Below are 14,817 nucleotides of genomic sequence, written 5' to 3'. Positions count from 1 at the left end.
TTAGGTAGCAATAGGTTAGCTAAAAAATATACAAATCCCTTTAAAGGGAAAAAGATATTTCACACCCCCACATTCATTAAATTGTTTTTATTAAGTACAGACGTACAGATTTTATACAACTATTAAAACAGATTTTAAAATTAAATACAAACAACATTACAAAACATTTAAATACAAAGTAATTTTAGGGGCGCCTGGCTGGCTCAGTTGGTAGAGTGTGTGACTCTTAATCTCGGGGTCTTGAGTTCAAGCCCCACTTTGGGTGTGGAGTCTACTTTTTAAAAAATGTGATTTTAATAGAAGGTGGTTTTGCTGAGATTTACATTGCCACTCAATAAGACTCTGGTACTGCCAGACTCCTCCTGAGTTACTTGAATAAATTAGCTTTTTTCCCCCCTTAAGCGTGTTTGAAATGGATTTTCTATCGCTTTCGACCAAGACTTTACTCGACAGCATAGTTACCGTCTGGTGCCACAACTTGTGGGAATTGAAAAAAAAAAGAAAGAAAGAAAGAAAAAGAAAAAAAGGAAAAACCAAAAACGAAACGGAAAAAAAAAACAAAACCCAACCCCAGGTGTTCCTTTTCATCCTTCCCTCCCCGTTGTAGCACGTGCGCCCCGACTGCCTCGCGCCTCAACCGAGAGCCCTCGCGTGTCTGTCCCAGCGCGGGCTCGGGGGTTCCTGCCCCCGGGGCCGCGCTGCACGACGCCGGGCAGGGCCCGGTCTCCGAGGAGGGCTGCTCGGATCCTTCCCACGGGACCCGCGCGGCCCGCGCCACGGCTCCGTCCTGGGGGAGGGGCCGCCTTGCCCCACTCCCCCGTCTGAATCGGGAGCACGTGGAATTTCACCTCCTACTGGACCGTAGCTGTCCTGCCCCACAGCTGGACCCCGGGGTGCGGCCCCAACCAGAGCTCCCGGAGGACAGGGCCGGGCAAGGAGCCGGGTACACAGCGCACCAGCACTAGCACTTGATGGATGATTCACCGCTGAAGACACACGCCTCGGACTGCCTCGGCCTGCTCTCGGGCAGGATCCCAACTCCCAAGGAAGGTCAGCATTCGCACAGTGGAGCTCCGCGTGATCTAAACCTAGCGTCACGCAGATCTTTAAATCCGAGGCAGCCGGGAGCCTTCCCCTCGGCAGCTGTTTCCTTCGGCCGGTGCTGTCAGTCAGCCTCTGAGCACAGGGGAGACCGGCACCGCCTCCCCTCGGGGCGTCGGGGGGCAGTAGGCGTTGAGAAGGGATGCGCATGCTCCCTGTGGGGCTTCGCGCTTCGCCTCCGCGACCGCCGAGTGACGGAAGCAAGTGCACGCGGTTATGGGAAATGTGGTTTCCGAGCCTCTGGATCACTGGGGTGCGCCCCCTGCCTGGGCCCAGAGCGGGACTTCAGCTCCCGACTGGCCTGCAGGCGCGGGAGGGGGACGCGGGAAGGGGGCGGGGCGAGTGAGACGAAAGGTGGGCGGGCCCGGTGGGGGGGGGGAGGGTAGGCCAAGAGGAGGGGGCGGGGCCTGGCCCGCTGAGCCGGCGCCGCCCGCGGTTGGAGGAACCTGAGGCGCGGGGCCGGAGCCGCCAGGAGTCTGGACGGCGGCGGGCGCGAGGGCAGGCGTGCCCAGAGTGGTCGCGCGTGCGTCGGCCGCCGCCCCTCGGCCTTTCTCTTCGCGGGTCCCCTCCCTCTCCGCCGGGACGCGGGAGAGCCCGGCGCGCGGCGGGGGCGCGAGGTGGAGCCGGCGGGGGCGGCCAATGCGAAACTGGCTGGTGCTGCTGTGCCCGTGTGTGCTCGGGGCCGCGCTGCACCTCTGGCTGCGGCTGCGCTCCCCGCCGCCCGCCCGCGCCTCCGGGGCCGGCCCCGCAGGTGAGGTCCTGGGGCCCGGCGGGCCGAGAGGCCGCGAGGGGCGGGAGGCCGACCCCGAGCCCCCCCCCCCCCCCGGGCGGCTTCCTCCGCGGAGCCCCGCCGGGAGTCCCGCAGGGGGGGACGGGCCGAACGCGACCGTCCCCACACGAGACAAATGGCTCTTTTCATCCTCGGGGCGTTGAATCGGGCAAACTTGAGGGCGCGTTTCTCGGTGCGTGTCCCCGCCGCTTCTCACCTCCCGCTTTCCTTTATGGGCACCGCCACCGCGAGTCCTTCGTCTGTCCCCCAGGCCTGGTCGGAGTTGTCCGCCTCCTGCCCGCTGGCCCTGGGAGCAAAACCTTGTGTCCTTCAGCCGCAGGCGGCGGCTGCGTGCGCCCGGGCTCGGGTGCCAGGCTGCCTGCTCCCTCCCCAAGCTGTTGGACTTAACTCGGTCTAGACTTGGAGGTCTTAGTGTCATGGGCGATGCCTGTGCGTGTCTGAAAAGGCTGGGTCTTGCTTTTCACGGGAACTTTGCCTTAAGAGTATACTCCTTTTTGTTTTCTTTGGAAACTATGATGCAAGTCGGTGAAACAAATCTGGACGTGAAATAGGGCATGGATACGAGAGGAATTGTTTCTGTGAGTTTGGCTCGCAAAGCCTCCTAATGTGAAGTATACGTGAACATAGAAAATTCTCTAGCGATCATATCCACTTGTTCTAAAGCTTACTGTCCCAGGGGAGTGAAATCTTGATCATTTCACAGCCCAATCGAGTGCTTTGTCCATAGTTGGGACCCAGTGGGCTTTTTTTTGTTAATGGGTTTTACCACCCTTTTTTGTTAATGGGTTTCCTTTTTTATCTTGTCTTCTTTTTTAAGGGCTTGCCTTAGGACATAGAAAGAAACCTAGAAGGCTGTTTTTAAACTAAGGTAATAGTTGTCTTGTGTTCTAACTACTTGGGGAGTTTTTTCCTTACCACTTCTCCCCAAAACAGCTGTTTTCTTATCCAAAAGTTTAAAGAATTAGAATTGAGTATTTGCAATTCTGAGACGGGCCTGTGCCTTAACTTTTTAGTAGAAAGCATAGAAACTAATTGGGCAATCCTCAAAGCAATCTCGTTGTTGGAATTGGGGTTCTTTATTCTGGTAACAGTCTCTTAGAATCTTTTCCTATTAGGCGAACCACAAGCTCTTTGAAAAAGCTGTTTGTGTGACCTGAATAGAATTAAAATACTGTTTAAATTATTTAAGGAAAATAAAGTTGTTATAGGGCATTTTACCTGTTAACAGGTTGGGGTTTGTTGGTTGGTTGGTTGGTTTAGGGTTTTTAAACTGATCTAAGGAAAGGGTGCGATAGATATAAAATACTTTGTAACGTCTGTTAGGTTTGTGTTATACAAGTTTCTTTCCTTTTTTGTATGATGAGGGAGCACGACTAGAATTTACTTGCAGAGCATTCTTAGGATATTTATGACCTTAGTAGTCTTTTGGGGTGCAAGAAACAAGCAAAAAGTCGGCTTTCAAGCCTTTTTTTTTTTAAGTTTATTTATTTTTTTTGAGAGCGATAGAGCATGCGAGCAGGGGAGAGGCAGAGATCTAGAGAGAGAGAGAGAGAGAGAGAGAGAGAGAGAGAACAAATCTCCAGCAGACTCCATGCCATCATCACCCAGGGCTCAAACCCACGAACTGTGAGATCATGACCTGAGCCGAAATCAAGAGTCCCACACTTAACTGACTGGGCCACCCAGGCACCCCGTCAAGCTTTAAACTTAGTAGGCCAGCCTGGCAGTGTTCGGATGATGCACTTATCTGCTGTGAAGTTTGACTAAGCTAGATTAGGAAACTAGGATGTAGGCCATGAAAAGGAGCAGGCTGTAGGTGAAGAAATCAGTACTAGTTATATAAATTAACTTTGACTTTAGATGGATATTGTGCCTCTGGTTAGATGGTAAATTAGGCATTTTAATCTAAATGAAACCTAAAGGACTCCTAACTTACTTTTCAAAACTAAAGACAGTAGAAGCCTATCGATTGCTAAAATTTCCTGCGGCTCCTTTTCCCATTGTGTTACCACCATGCTCAAACTAAAACATTTGAACATTTTTACATTTCATCTCTTATACCTTAAGCCTAAAGTGCCTAAAGTGAGAGAGAAAACCCAAGATTTTGTTTCTTCCAGCAAATTAATGTTTCAAGATTTGTTTTTGTTCTCTTTTCTGCCCCTTTGTCTTCAGTCTCATTAAGTTGTGGCAGTATTTTTTTTATAAAGTATTTTTTTTAATGTTTATTTTTGAGAGAAAGCGAGCACAAGCAGGGGAGGGACAGAGACAGGGAGAGACAGAGGATCTGAAGCAGGCCGTGAGCCCAATGCAGGGCTGGAACTCATGAGCCGTGACGACATGACCTGAGCCTGTTGGCTGCTCAACCAACTCAACTGACAGCCACCCAGGCATCCTGTGGCAGTATTTTTTTAAAGGGAGATTTACCTTCCCTGAATATTAAAAAAGAACCTCTGATTTGTAGTCGATCGAGCAAATATCTGAGAGCCTACTCTGTGCCCACCCCTGTTGTAGGTGTGGCATTACAACAGTAATCCAGATCAAGTCCCTGCTGTCATGCGGTTTACAAATTAGAAGGGGAGATAGAACATAGAAAATAATTAGTAAATATCATAGGGGATACTGATAAGTGGGATGACAAAAATAAAGCAGTGTCAGAGGCTAGAGAATGGTATACTGCTGTTTTAAATAGGTCAGGGGACACTTGTTAGTTGAGGCAGGGAGTCCTCAACTAAGTGAGGGAGTCCTGTTAGTACCCGGTACTTCTTTTAACATAGTGGCTCACGTTAGACACCTGAAATATGGTCACCAACTATTGAAGAGGAAGCAGGTCTGTTGTGAAATGCAGCACGCCTAGAGGGTGATGAGGAAACTGGAGACAGAGACACTGGACTGGAGAATATAGATACAGGGTATATCTAATAAACATAATTCGTTTGGGGTAATGGCTTAGCAAGAATTATTTAACAGCAAATTTAGAAAAATGATGAGACAAAAGAAGCCTCCTCTTTCTGGGATGTTTGGAGAGGAAGAAACCAAAGAGAAAGGAAAGAAGCATATCGCTTGGAGTGCTAGGGACGGTTCTAGACGCACAGTCCCTGCTCCGAGGTCCTCACAGTCTGTCGAACTGAAACAGACATGGAGCCAGCAGAAGGCCAAAGACAAAGTGCGCTTGCTTTGCAAGCTTGCCTAGCGCTGGTTCATCCAAAGTTATCCCTTTATGTTAATCTTGTCTCCGTGCTTTGGTGTCCTTATTTATAAAATGATGATCTCATAGGGTTATTGTGAAGACTCAATTAGTAAAACACCCAGAAAAGTGCCTGGTTCATAGTAAACACTCCCATGAATTGTAAAGAGGAGGAGTAGGAGAGTGGTGGCTGGTTCTTGTGCTAGTGAGGTGTTTGGGGAGGTTTCTGAAATTGGCGAGAGCATGCTGATTGTCTTCATCAGTAGATCTGTGATGAATTTCCGTTTCCCTCATTTTCAGGATTTCTGCTTATTTGTGATCAGTCTGATTCGTCTGAGAGGGTACATGTGAGAACAGAAATTTTGGTTTGATTCTTAGGAATCCTTGGGCCTAGGGGCACCTGGGTGGCTCACTGGGGTGAGCGTCCGACTTCGGTTCAGGTCATGATCTCATGGTTCAGTTCATGAGTTCAAGTCCCGTGTCAGGCTCTGTGCTGACAGCTCAGAGCCTGGAGCCTGCTTTTTTTGGATTCTGTGGCTCCCTCTCTTTTTGTCCCTCCCCTGCTCATGCATGCTCTCTCCCTCTCTCTCTCAAAAAGAAATAAACATTAAAAAAAAAAAAAGCATCCTTGGGCCTGTTTTAAACAGTTTTTTGAGGTCGACCTCCCTTGGTCTAATAAACTTTTGGATGTCCACTCCCAAGTGCAGAGCCTAGCAGATTGCCAGACCCTCAGGATATATTACATACTAGAGAAGAGAAATGTTGTCCTCAGGGATTGTGTGGGGTTTGAATGATTCCTGACATGAAGATTTGTTTGTTGCTATATATCTACCATCTAGAAGAGTGAATGCAGAAGTGCTTCGTAATTGGGAGGAATGAATCAAGAGAATAAAACTGGGAAGTATGCATGATTTTGTCACCTATAGATCATGTAATCACCTTCCGTGATGACCCTATGATTTAAAATTTTGTCTTATAGAAGCACAACAAGTTCTTTGTAGAAAAATTGAAATTATTTTTAAAAAACAGGAAAAATGATCTATATTACAGTTTTTGAATGCACATACTTACAGTGCATGTTTGAGGGAAATTAGTATTTTTAAAAAATCGTGTTGATGTATCATATACGTTCAGAAAAGTGCGTGTAAATGTGTAGCTTGATCTAGTTTCATAAGCTGAATACAGCCAGCTAAGACAGCATGCCGGAAGCTCCCTTCATGCTCTCTTCCATCACTGCCAAGAGTGGTAACCACTCCCCTGATCTCAAATGGCAGATATTTGCCTGTTTTGGGGCTTTATATAAATGGGACCACACTGTGTGTACATAGTTCTTACAATCCACTTAATATGGTGAAGAACCGTATAACGTAATTCTACGACATCATTTTAGTGGCTGCGTAATATTCTGGCATATAGATACACTGTAATTTAATCCCTTATTCCTGGATGTATGTATTTTGAACTTTTTCACTGTTGATAAATGATACTGTGATGAATAGAGATCTTTTAGTGCATCGCTGTTTTTTTTTTTCATTTTTTTTCATGTTTATTTATTTCTGAGAGAGCACGAGCGGGGGAGGGGCAGAAAGAGAGGGAGACACAAAATCCGAAGCAGGCTCCAGTCTCCAAGTTGTCAGCACAGAGCCCGACACGGGGCTCGAACTCACGAGCAGTGAGATCATGACCTGAGCCAAAGTCATACTTAACCAACTGAGCCACCCAGGTGCCCCCCCCCATCGCTGATTATTTCTAAAAATAAGTTCTTAGACATGGAATTGCTGGGCAGAAGTTATACAGTTCTGAGGTATTTCCTGTGTATTGGCAAATTGTCCTGAAAAAGATGACCAAATTACATTCCAGCAGCGATGGAGGAGAGGAGCCATTTCCTTGAAATGACTCTCACCACTTCCTTGACATACCAATTGTTGAGGTATTATTTAAGAAGATGTTTGTCGGTTTGAATGTAGGCAAAAATTGGTATTTTATTGCTCTCATTCAAACTTGATTCCGAGTGAAATTGAACACTTTATGGTAGGTTTGTTGGCTACTTGCATTTTATCTCTGAATTATCTTTGTGTCTTGTTGTATCATGTTTACTTCTTAGTTTTTCATTTCTTCTTTTCCTGTCTTCAGACACCAGAATCAAACAGGGCACTTGCAACATATAGCAGAGGGTGCTGAAAGTGTAGAGGCCAGCATTGCTCAAGGGCGTTAGGAACTTGGGCATTCTGTCACAGGTATTCATTGAGCATCCACTGTGGGTTTTCCGCCGGGGAAAGCAGTACTCACAAGTCTTTTGGACTGATTTACATTGCTGTTATGTGATAGAAGAAACCTGTTATTGTAATTGAGATATAATTGACCTACTACATGAGTTTCAGGTGTATGCCATTGATTCCGTATGTGTATATATTGCAGAAGGAACACAATACGTCCATCACCACACAGTTACAATTTTTTTCTTGTGATGAGAACTTTAAGATGTACTCTCTTATCTTAGCAACTTTTAAGTATGCATTACAGCATTATTATCAAGTGTAGCAACGAGGTGTATATTACATCCCATGACTTCTTTATTTTCTTAACTAAAAGTTTGTACCTTTTGACTACCTTCACCCATTTTAGCCACCCCCCACCCCCACCCATCTGTTCTCTCTCTATATATGAGTTCAGTGTTTTATGTTGTTAAGATTCTACATAAAAGTGAGCCCAGGGCCCCCAGGGTGGCTCAGTTGGTTAACACCCGATCTCAGCTCAGGTCATGATCTCACAGTTCGTGAGATGGAGCCCACCATCGGGCTCTGCACTGACACCACGGAGCCTGCTTGGGACTCTCTCTCTCTGCCCCTCCCCCATGCTCTCTCTCTCAAAAATAAACTTTTTTTTTTTTTTTAAAGTAAGACCGTACTGGGGCACCTGGGTAGCTTAGTTAAGCGTCCGACTTCGGCTCAGGTCATGATCTTGTGATTTGTGAGTTTGAGCCCCGCGTGGGGCTCCGTGCTGACAGCTCAGAGCCTGGAGCCTGCTTCAGATTCTGTGTCTCTCCATCTCTTGGCCCCTCCCCTGCTCATGCTCTGTGTCTCTCTGTCTCTCGATAATAAATAAACATTAAAAAAAAATTTTTAAGTGAGACCGTACTTTGTCTTTCTTTGTCTTGGTTCACTTAGCGTAACACCCTCAAAGTCTGTCCACATGGTCAGAAATGGCAAGATTTCCTTCTTTTTTATGGCAAATAATATTCTGCTGTATTTATATAGAACACATTTTCTTTATCCATTCATATCTGTCAGCGAACGCAGGTTATTTCCATGTCTTGGCCATCGTAAACAGTGCTGCAGTGAACGTGGGGGTGCAGATACCTTCTCCAGTGACTGTTTTCATTTCCTTCGGATGAATACCCAGAAGTGGAATTACTGGATCCTGTAGTAGTTCTATTTTTAATTTTTTGAGGAACCTCCATGCTGCTTAATACAATGGTTACAACATTATAGTCCCACTGACGGTGCAGGAACCTTCCTTTTTCTACACTTTGTTACCAACACTTGTTGTTTCTTGTCTTTTTGATACTAGCCATTCTGACAGGTGTGAGGTGGTATTTCATTTGGTTTTGATTTGCAATTTCCCTGATGGTGAGTTATGTCGACCATCTTTTCATGTACCTGTTGGCCATCTGTATGTTGTCTTTGGAGATATGTCTATTCAGATCTTCTGCCTATTTTTCAATTGGACCACTTGGGTTTTTTGTTATTGAGTTGTAAGAGTTTTGTTTTGTTTTGTTTTTTTTACATATTTTCAGTATTAACCCCTTATCAGACCCATGGTTTGCAAATATTTTCTCCCATTCATAGACTGCCTTTTCATTTTGTTTATGGTTTCCTTTGCTGTGCAGAAGCTCTTTAGTTTGATGTTTACTTTTGCTTTTGTTGCATTTGCTTTTGGTGTCAAATCCAAAAAATCATCCACAAAACCAGTGTCAAGGAGCTTACCACCTATGTTTTATTCTAGGAGTTTTATGGTATCAGGTCTTATGTTCAAGTCTTTGATCCATTTTGAGTTGATATTGTGTATAGTATAAGGTAGTGGTCCAGTGTCGTTCTTTTGCATGTGGCTGTCCAATTTTCCCAACGCCATCTATTAAAGAGACTCCTTTCTCTATTGTATAGTCTTGCCTCCTTTGTAGATTAATTGACCATATAATTGTGGGTTTACTTCTGGGCTCTCTATTCCATTGATCTGTGTGTCAGTTTTTATGCCAAAACCATACTGTTTTGGTTACTGTATCTCTGTAATACAGTTTGAAATCAGGGAGCGTAATGCCTCCAGTTTTTTGTTTTTCAGTTTTTTCACCTGTGACTCCACCTCCCTTCTGGCAACCACCAGTTTGTTCGCCGTATTTAAGAGTCTGGTCTGGGGCACCTGGGTGGCTCAGTTGGTTGAGTGCCCAACTTCAGCTCAGGTCATGGTTCATGAATTTGAGCCCCACGTCAGGCTCTCTGCTGTCAGTGCAGAGCCTGCTTCTAATCCTCTGTCCCCTTCTCTCTCTACCCCTCCCCTACTGGCATTCTCTGTCTCTCATTCTCTCTCTCTCTCAAAAATAAACATTAAAAAAAAGTCTACTTTTTCATTTGTCTCTTTTTTTCTTTGTTTCATCATTTGTTTCTTAAATTCCAAACATGAGTGAAAGCATGTGGTATTCATCTTTCTCTGACTTATTTCACTTAGCATTATACCCTCGTGGTCCATCCGTGTTGTCACACATGGCAAGATCTCATCCTTTATGACTGAGTAACATTCCATTGTGTATATATAGCACATCTTCATTCATCTATGGATGGACACTCAGACTGCTTCTGTATCCTGGCTGCTGTAAATATCATGCAGCAATAAACATAGGGGTGCATATATCTTTCAGTCATGTTGATTTGATTTGCAAATACTGACCCACTCTTGCATCCCTGGAATAAATCCCACTTGGTCGTGGTGAAAGATTTTTTTAATGTATTGTTATATTGTCGGTTTGCTGATATTTTGTTGACATTTTTTGCATCTGTGTTCATCAGAGACATTGGTCTGTAGCTTTCTTTTTTTGTAGTGTCTTTATCTGGTTTTGGTATCGAAGTAATGCTGGTCTTGTGGAATAATTTTGAAAGTTTTCTTTCCTCTCCAATTTTTGGAGTATTTGAGAGGAATAGATATTAACTTGTCTTTAAATGTTTGTTTGAATTTACCTGTGAAGCCATCTGGTCCAGGACTTTGTTGGTTTTTGGGTTACTGATTCAATTTCATTGCTAGTAATCAGTCTGTTCAATTTTCTTTTTCTTACTGATTCAGTTTTGGAAGGTTGTATGTTTCTAGGAAATTACCCATTTCTTCTAGGTTGTCTGATTTGTTGGCAAGTAACCTTATATGTTCCTATAATCCTTTGTATATCTGTGGTGTTGGTTGCTGTTTCTCCTCCTTCATTTCTGATAGTATTTATTTTGAGTCTTTTCTCCCTTTTTTGATGAGTCTAGCTAAAGGTTTATCAATTTTGTTCATGTTTTCAAAGAACCAGCACCTGGTTTCATTGATCTGTTCCATTGTTTTCTTAGTCTGTATATCTTTTTTTTTTTTTTTTTTTTTTTTTTTAAGTATGCTTCACACCCAGCACAGAGACCAAGGCAGGGCTTGAACTCATGACCCTGAGATCAAGACCTGAGCTGAGATCAGGAGTCGGATACTTAACCAACTGAGCCACCCAGGTGCCCCTAGTCTGTATATCATTTATTTCTGCTCTGATCTTTATTATTTCCTTCTTTTTATTGGCCTTGGATTTTGTTCTTCTTCTAGCTTCTTTAGGTATAAGGTTAGATTATTTATTTGAGATTTTTCTTGTTTGTTGAGGTAGGCTTGTATTGCTATAATCATCCCTCTTAGAATAGCTTATACTGCACGATGCCTCCAGCTTTGTTCTTCCCCAAGATTGGTTTGGCTATTTAAGGTCTTTTGTGGTTCCATACAAACGTTAGGATTGTTATATTTCTGTGAAAAGGGCCATTGGAATTTTGATAGGGATTGCATTGAATCTATAGATTGCTTTGGGTAGTGTGGACATGTAAAAATTCTTCCAACCTGTGAGCACAGAATAGCATTCCATTGATTTTCTGTGTACTTTAGTTTCTTTCATCAGTGTCTTGTAGCTTTCAGTGTGCAGGTCTTTGACCTTCTTGTTTAAATTTATTCCTGGGTATTTTATTCTTTGTGATTCTATTGTAAATAGAATTGGTTTCTTTTAGAATTTTTTAAATTTATTTATTTTGAGAGAGACAGAACACGAGAGCAGGAGAAGGACGGAGAGAGAGAACAGCAAGCAGACTCCACACTGTCAGCATGGAGCCTGATGTGAGGCTGGGACTCACAAACCACAGGATCATAACCCGAGCTGAAATCAGTTTTCTGACTCTTAACTGACTGAGCCATCCAGGCGCCCCAGTAGGATTCCTTTCTTAATTTCTTTTCTTTGATAGTTCGTTATTAGTATATAGAAGTGCCACTGATTTTTGTAGATTGTATATCTTGCAACTTTACTGAATTGGTTTATTATTTCTAACAGGTTTTTGGTTGAATCTTTTAGAAACCTATTTTTCAATATATCTGGGAGTAGAAGGTTTTAAAAAACATTTTTTTAATGTTTATTATTTTCGAGAGAAAGAGCATGAGTGGGGGAAGGGCAGAGACAGAGGGAGACCCAGAATCCAAAGCAGGTTCCAGGCTCCGAGCTGTCAGCACAGAGCCCGACTCGGGGCTCAAACTCACAAACCGGGAGATCATGACCTGAACCAAAGTCGGACACTTAACTGACTGAGCCACCCAGGTGCACCAGGAAGTAGAAGCTTTTTTAAAAGGCCAAAATCTCCTGTGTACTTCTCTTCTGCTAGGAAGGGAGAAATGCATGTGAACGAAAGCAGTTCAACACAAGCAGCTTAGACCTGGATTAGAAGCAGAGAGGATTGGCAGTGGCAGAGAGATCAAAAAGTAATTTGCAACCAGAAACCATGGGATTTTCACCTGCCACATGGTTATCTTTATTATTTACTTATTTATTTTTAGAAAAATCTTGTTTGGCCTGATAGGAAGAAACCAGGAATAAGCTGTTAGGATGGCCCTGGAGTTTCTTGGGCTTTTTTTTCTTTTTCAATATTTTAAGTTTTTATTATGAAAAGTTTAAGACATACCCAGAAGTAGAAGATTATAACTATTAATATGTACTCATACACCTACAGTTAAATATTTTTCACAAACACTCCTACCCAGTTCTTCCCACAGGTTTATTTGGAAGCAAATCACAGATAACTTATTCTCTCCGTAAATATCTTAGTACATTATCTCTAGAGATAGATGTTAAAAAAAACATGACCGCAAAACCATCATCACAATTAGGAAAATTAACGATGCCTTCCAGTATCTAGTGTTCGAGACTTCCCAATAATCTTTTTTTTTTTTTTAATTCCAGTGTAGTTAACATATATACAGTGTTACATTAGTTTCAGGTGTCCCACGCAGTGATTCAGCACTTCCATACGGTACTCAGAGCTCACTGGGTAGATGCCCCTGTCATGGCCCAGTGAAAGATCAGATTCTGAATTGAAACAAGGGTAGAGTTAATGAGCAAGGGACAGATTGGAGAAATTTTTCATGAAGACTTTTCCACCAAGAACAGGTGAAATTATGTTTTAGGTAATCCATTTCTCTAAGATTTAATTATCTACCAAAAATGAGGCAGCAGTATTTGGCATGTAAAGGGTTGTTTTAGTGACTTTACGATTTTACTTTTGTGCAACAACCTTGTTTTCTGATGATGTCAGGTAAATGAGGCGTTTAGGTTAAATGTGATTTTGCTCTTCCTTAGCTTTTAATCTTTCCGGAAGACATATTGAAACAGATGAAATAGACTCGCCAAAGAGTTTTTGGTATCAGTTTTTTTCCAGCTAGGAAACCGAGGCAAAAGGGATTTAAATACCTTGTTATCAATCCCATGCTGCTTGTTGGTTGTGGAATCAATGTCAGTTACGTCTGGTTACTAATTCACCTCATTTCTGTCACTAAAATGTACTTACCATCAATATTTCTCTGAAAAAGTAGGGGGTGAAATGGGATATCGTTGCCAATTTTGCACAAGCGTTTAAACTGTTCTCCACATTCAGACTCATTTAGAGTTAGTTCCAGCAGTAGGTACAACTTCCAGTGTACGGTTACACGTATCTGAGAAAGAATGTTCCTGGGCCATGAATTTTTAAAAATTAACATGCTAACCGGAATTTCCAGTGATCTGCTTATCATTAATTCACCGCTTGAACTGGTGTTACAAATACAAGATCAGAATTTAGTCTCAGATGAGCTACATCAAGCTGTGTTGTTAATAGAACAGTGATAAAGAATGGAGTTGGGGTGCCTGGGTGGCTCAGTTGGTTGAGCGTCTGACTTCGGCTCAGGTCATGATCTCGCGGTTTGTGAGTTCGAGCCCCTCATCGGGCTCTGTGCTGACAGCTCGGAGCCTGGAGCCTGCTTCAGATTGTGTCTCCCTCTCTCTCTGCCAATCCCCCACTCGTGCTCTGTCTCTCTCTCTCTCTTTCCCTCTATGTCAAAAATAAATAAACATTCAAAAAAAAATTAAAAAAAAAAAGACTTTGGCCCAGGTCACGATCTCGCAGTTCATGACTTTGAGCCCTGCGTTAAGCTCTGTGCTGACAACTCAGAGCCTGGAGCTTGCTTTGGATTCTGTGTCTCCCTCTTTCTGCCCCTCCCCCTCTTGTGCTCTGTCTCTCTCTGTCTCTCTCTCTCTCTCTTTCTCTCAAATATAAATAAAAACATTAAAAAATTTTTCAAATGAAAAAGAATGGGGTTAAATTGCCTGGGATTAAACCTTAGCCTAGCTGTTTACTAGTTGTTTGACTTAGCAGAAGTTACTGAGTTCTCTGTGCCTCTTCTCCGTTTAATAAGGAGCCAGCCCCACCTACCTCATGGGGTTGTGAGCATTAATATGATACTCTGGGGGCTCCTGGGTGGCTCATTCAGTTAAGCATCTGACTCTTGATTTTGGCTCAGGCCGTGATCTCACACACAGTTCATGGTATTGGGCTCAGCGCTGACAACACAGAATCTACTTAGTGTTCTCTTTCTCCCTCTCTCTGCCCCTCCCTCCTTCACTCTCTCTCTCTCTCAAAAATAAACTTAAAAAATTAAAAAAAATGATACTCTGTACATATAGGTGTACATTATAGGTGTTCAATAAATGTCCATTATAAGCAAGCTGGTCTAGGAAGATTTGGATTTACATAAAGATAAATTCTTGCCTTTAAAAAAGAATTCATTTCACTACAGGATTCACAGTAGGCTAAAATAACAAGTATCTTTATTCCATTTAGATTGATTTTTTTTTTTTAGAAACCTAACAGAAATTCTTGTATTTCTAGAATTGTTTCAAGGTAATATCCTTAAAATATCCTGTTGTCTGTCCCCCAGATTTTCTTTATATTATTTTAATTGGTCCTTTGAAAAAATAGTATTATGTTTTTGTTGACTTTTGACTAAATACCTAGGTCCTGTGGCGTATAAAAACATTGCACTTCATACAGTAAAGATCTCTGGCCTTCAAGAATTTATTTTTGGAAACATTTTGGATCAGTTCCCACCATTGGAGGAAGAGATAGAATGGATCCCTCATCAGAGCTATATATGAGCTTGTAACTCTCCAGCTTTGAAA

At 43.2% G+C, this 14,817-nt stretch overlaps 1 protein-coding gene across 3 annotated transcripts in view; it reads left to right on the top strand.

Moving 5' to 3' along the window:
* The first annotated feature begins 956 nt into the window (after nt 1-956).
* Nucleotides 957-14,817, top strand: part of B3GALNT2 (beta-1,3-N-acetylgalactosaminyltransferase 2) — a 59,758-nt gene continuing 45,897 nt past the window's right edge. Inside the window, exon 1 of one of the 3 annotated variants that reach the window (XM_015080714.3) lies at nt 957-1,050. In XM_015080714.3, coding sequence (XP_014936200.3) covers nt 972-1,050 — 79 coding nt within the window. In that variant the 5' untranslated portion in view covers nt 957-971. Of the gene's footprint in view, nt 1,051-1,508; nt 1,853-14,817 lie in introns of those variants that run through there. The other 2 variants (XM_027046970.2, XM_053207603.1) reach the window with 2 other exon arrangements.

The sequence above is a fragment of the Acinonyx jubatus genome, chromosome D2 (genome assembly GCF_027475565.1).
Source record: "Acinonyx jubatus isolate Ajub_Pintada_27869175 chromosome D2, VMU_Ajub_asm_v1.0, whole genome shotgun sequence".
NCBI lineage: Eukaryota > Metazoa > Chordata > Mammalia > Carnivora > Felidae > Acinonyx > Acinonyx jubatus.
Note: the sequence above shows the minus strand (reverse complement) of the source record. Positions and strands in the feature narration are given on the sequence as shown.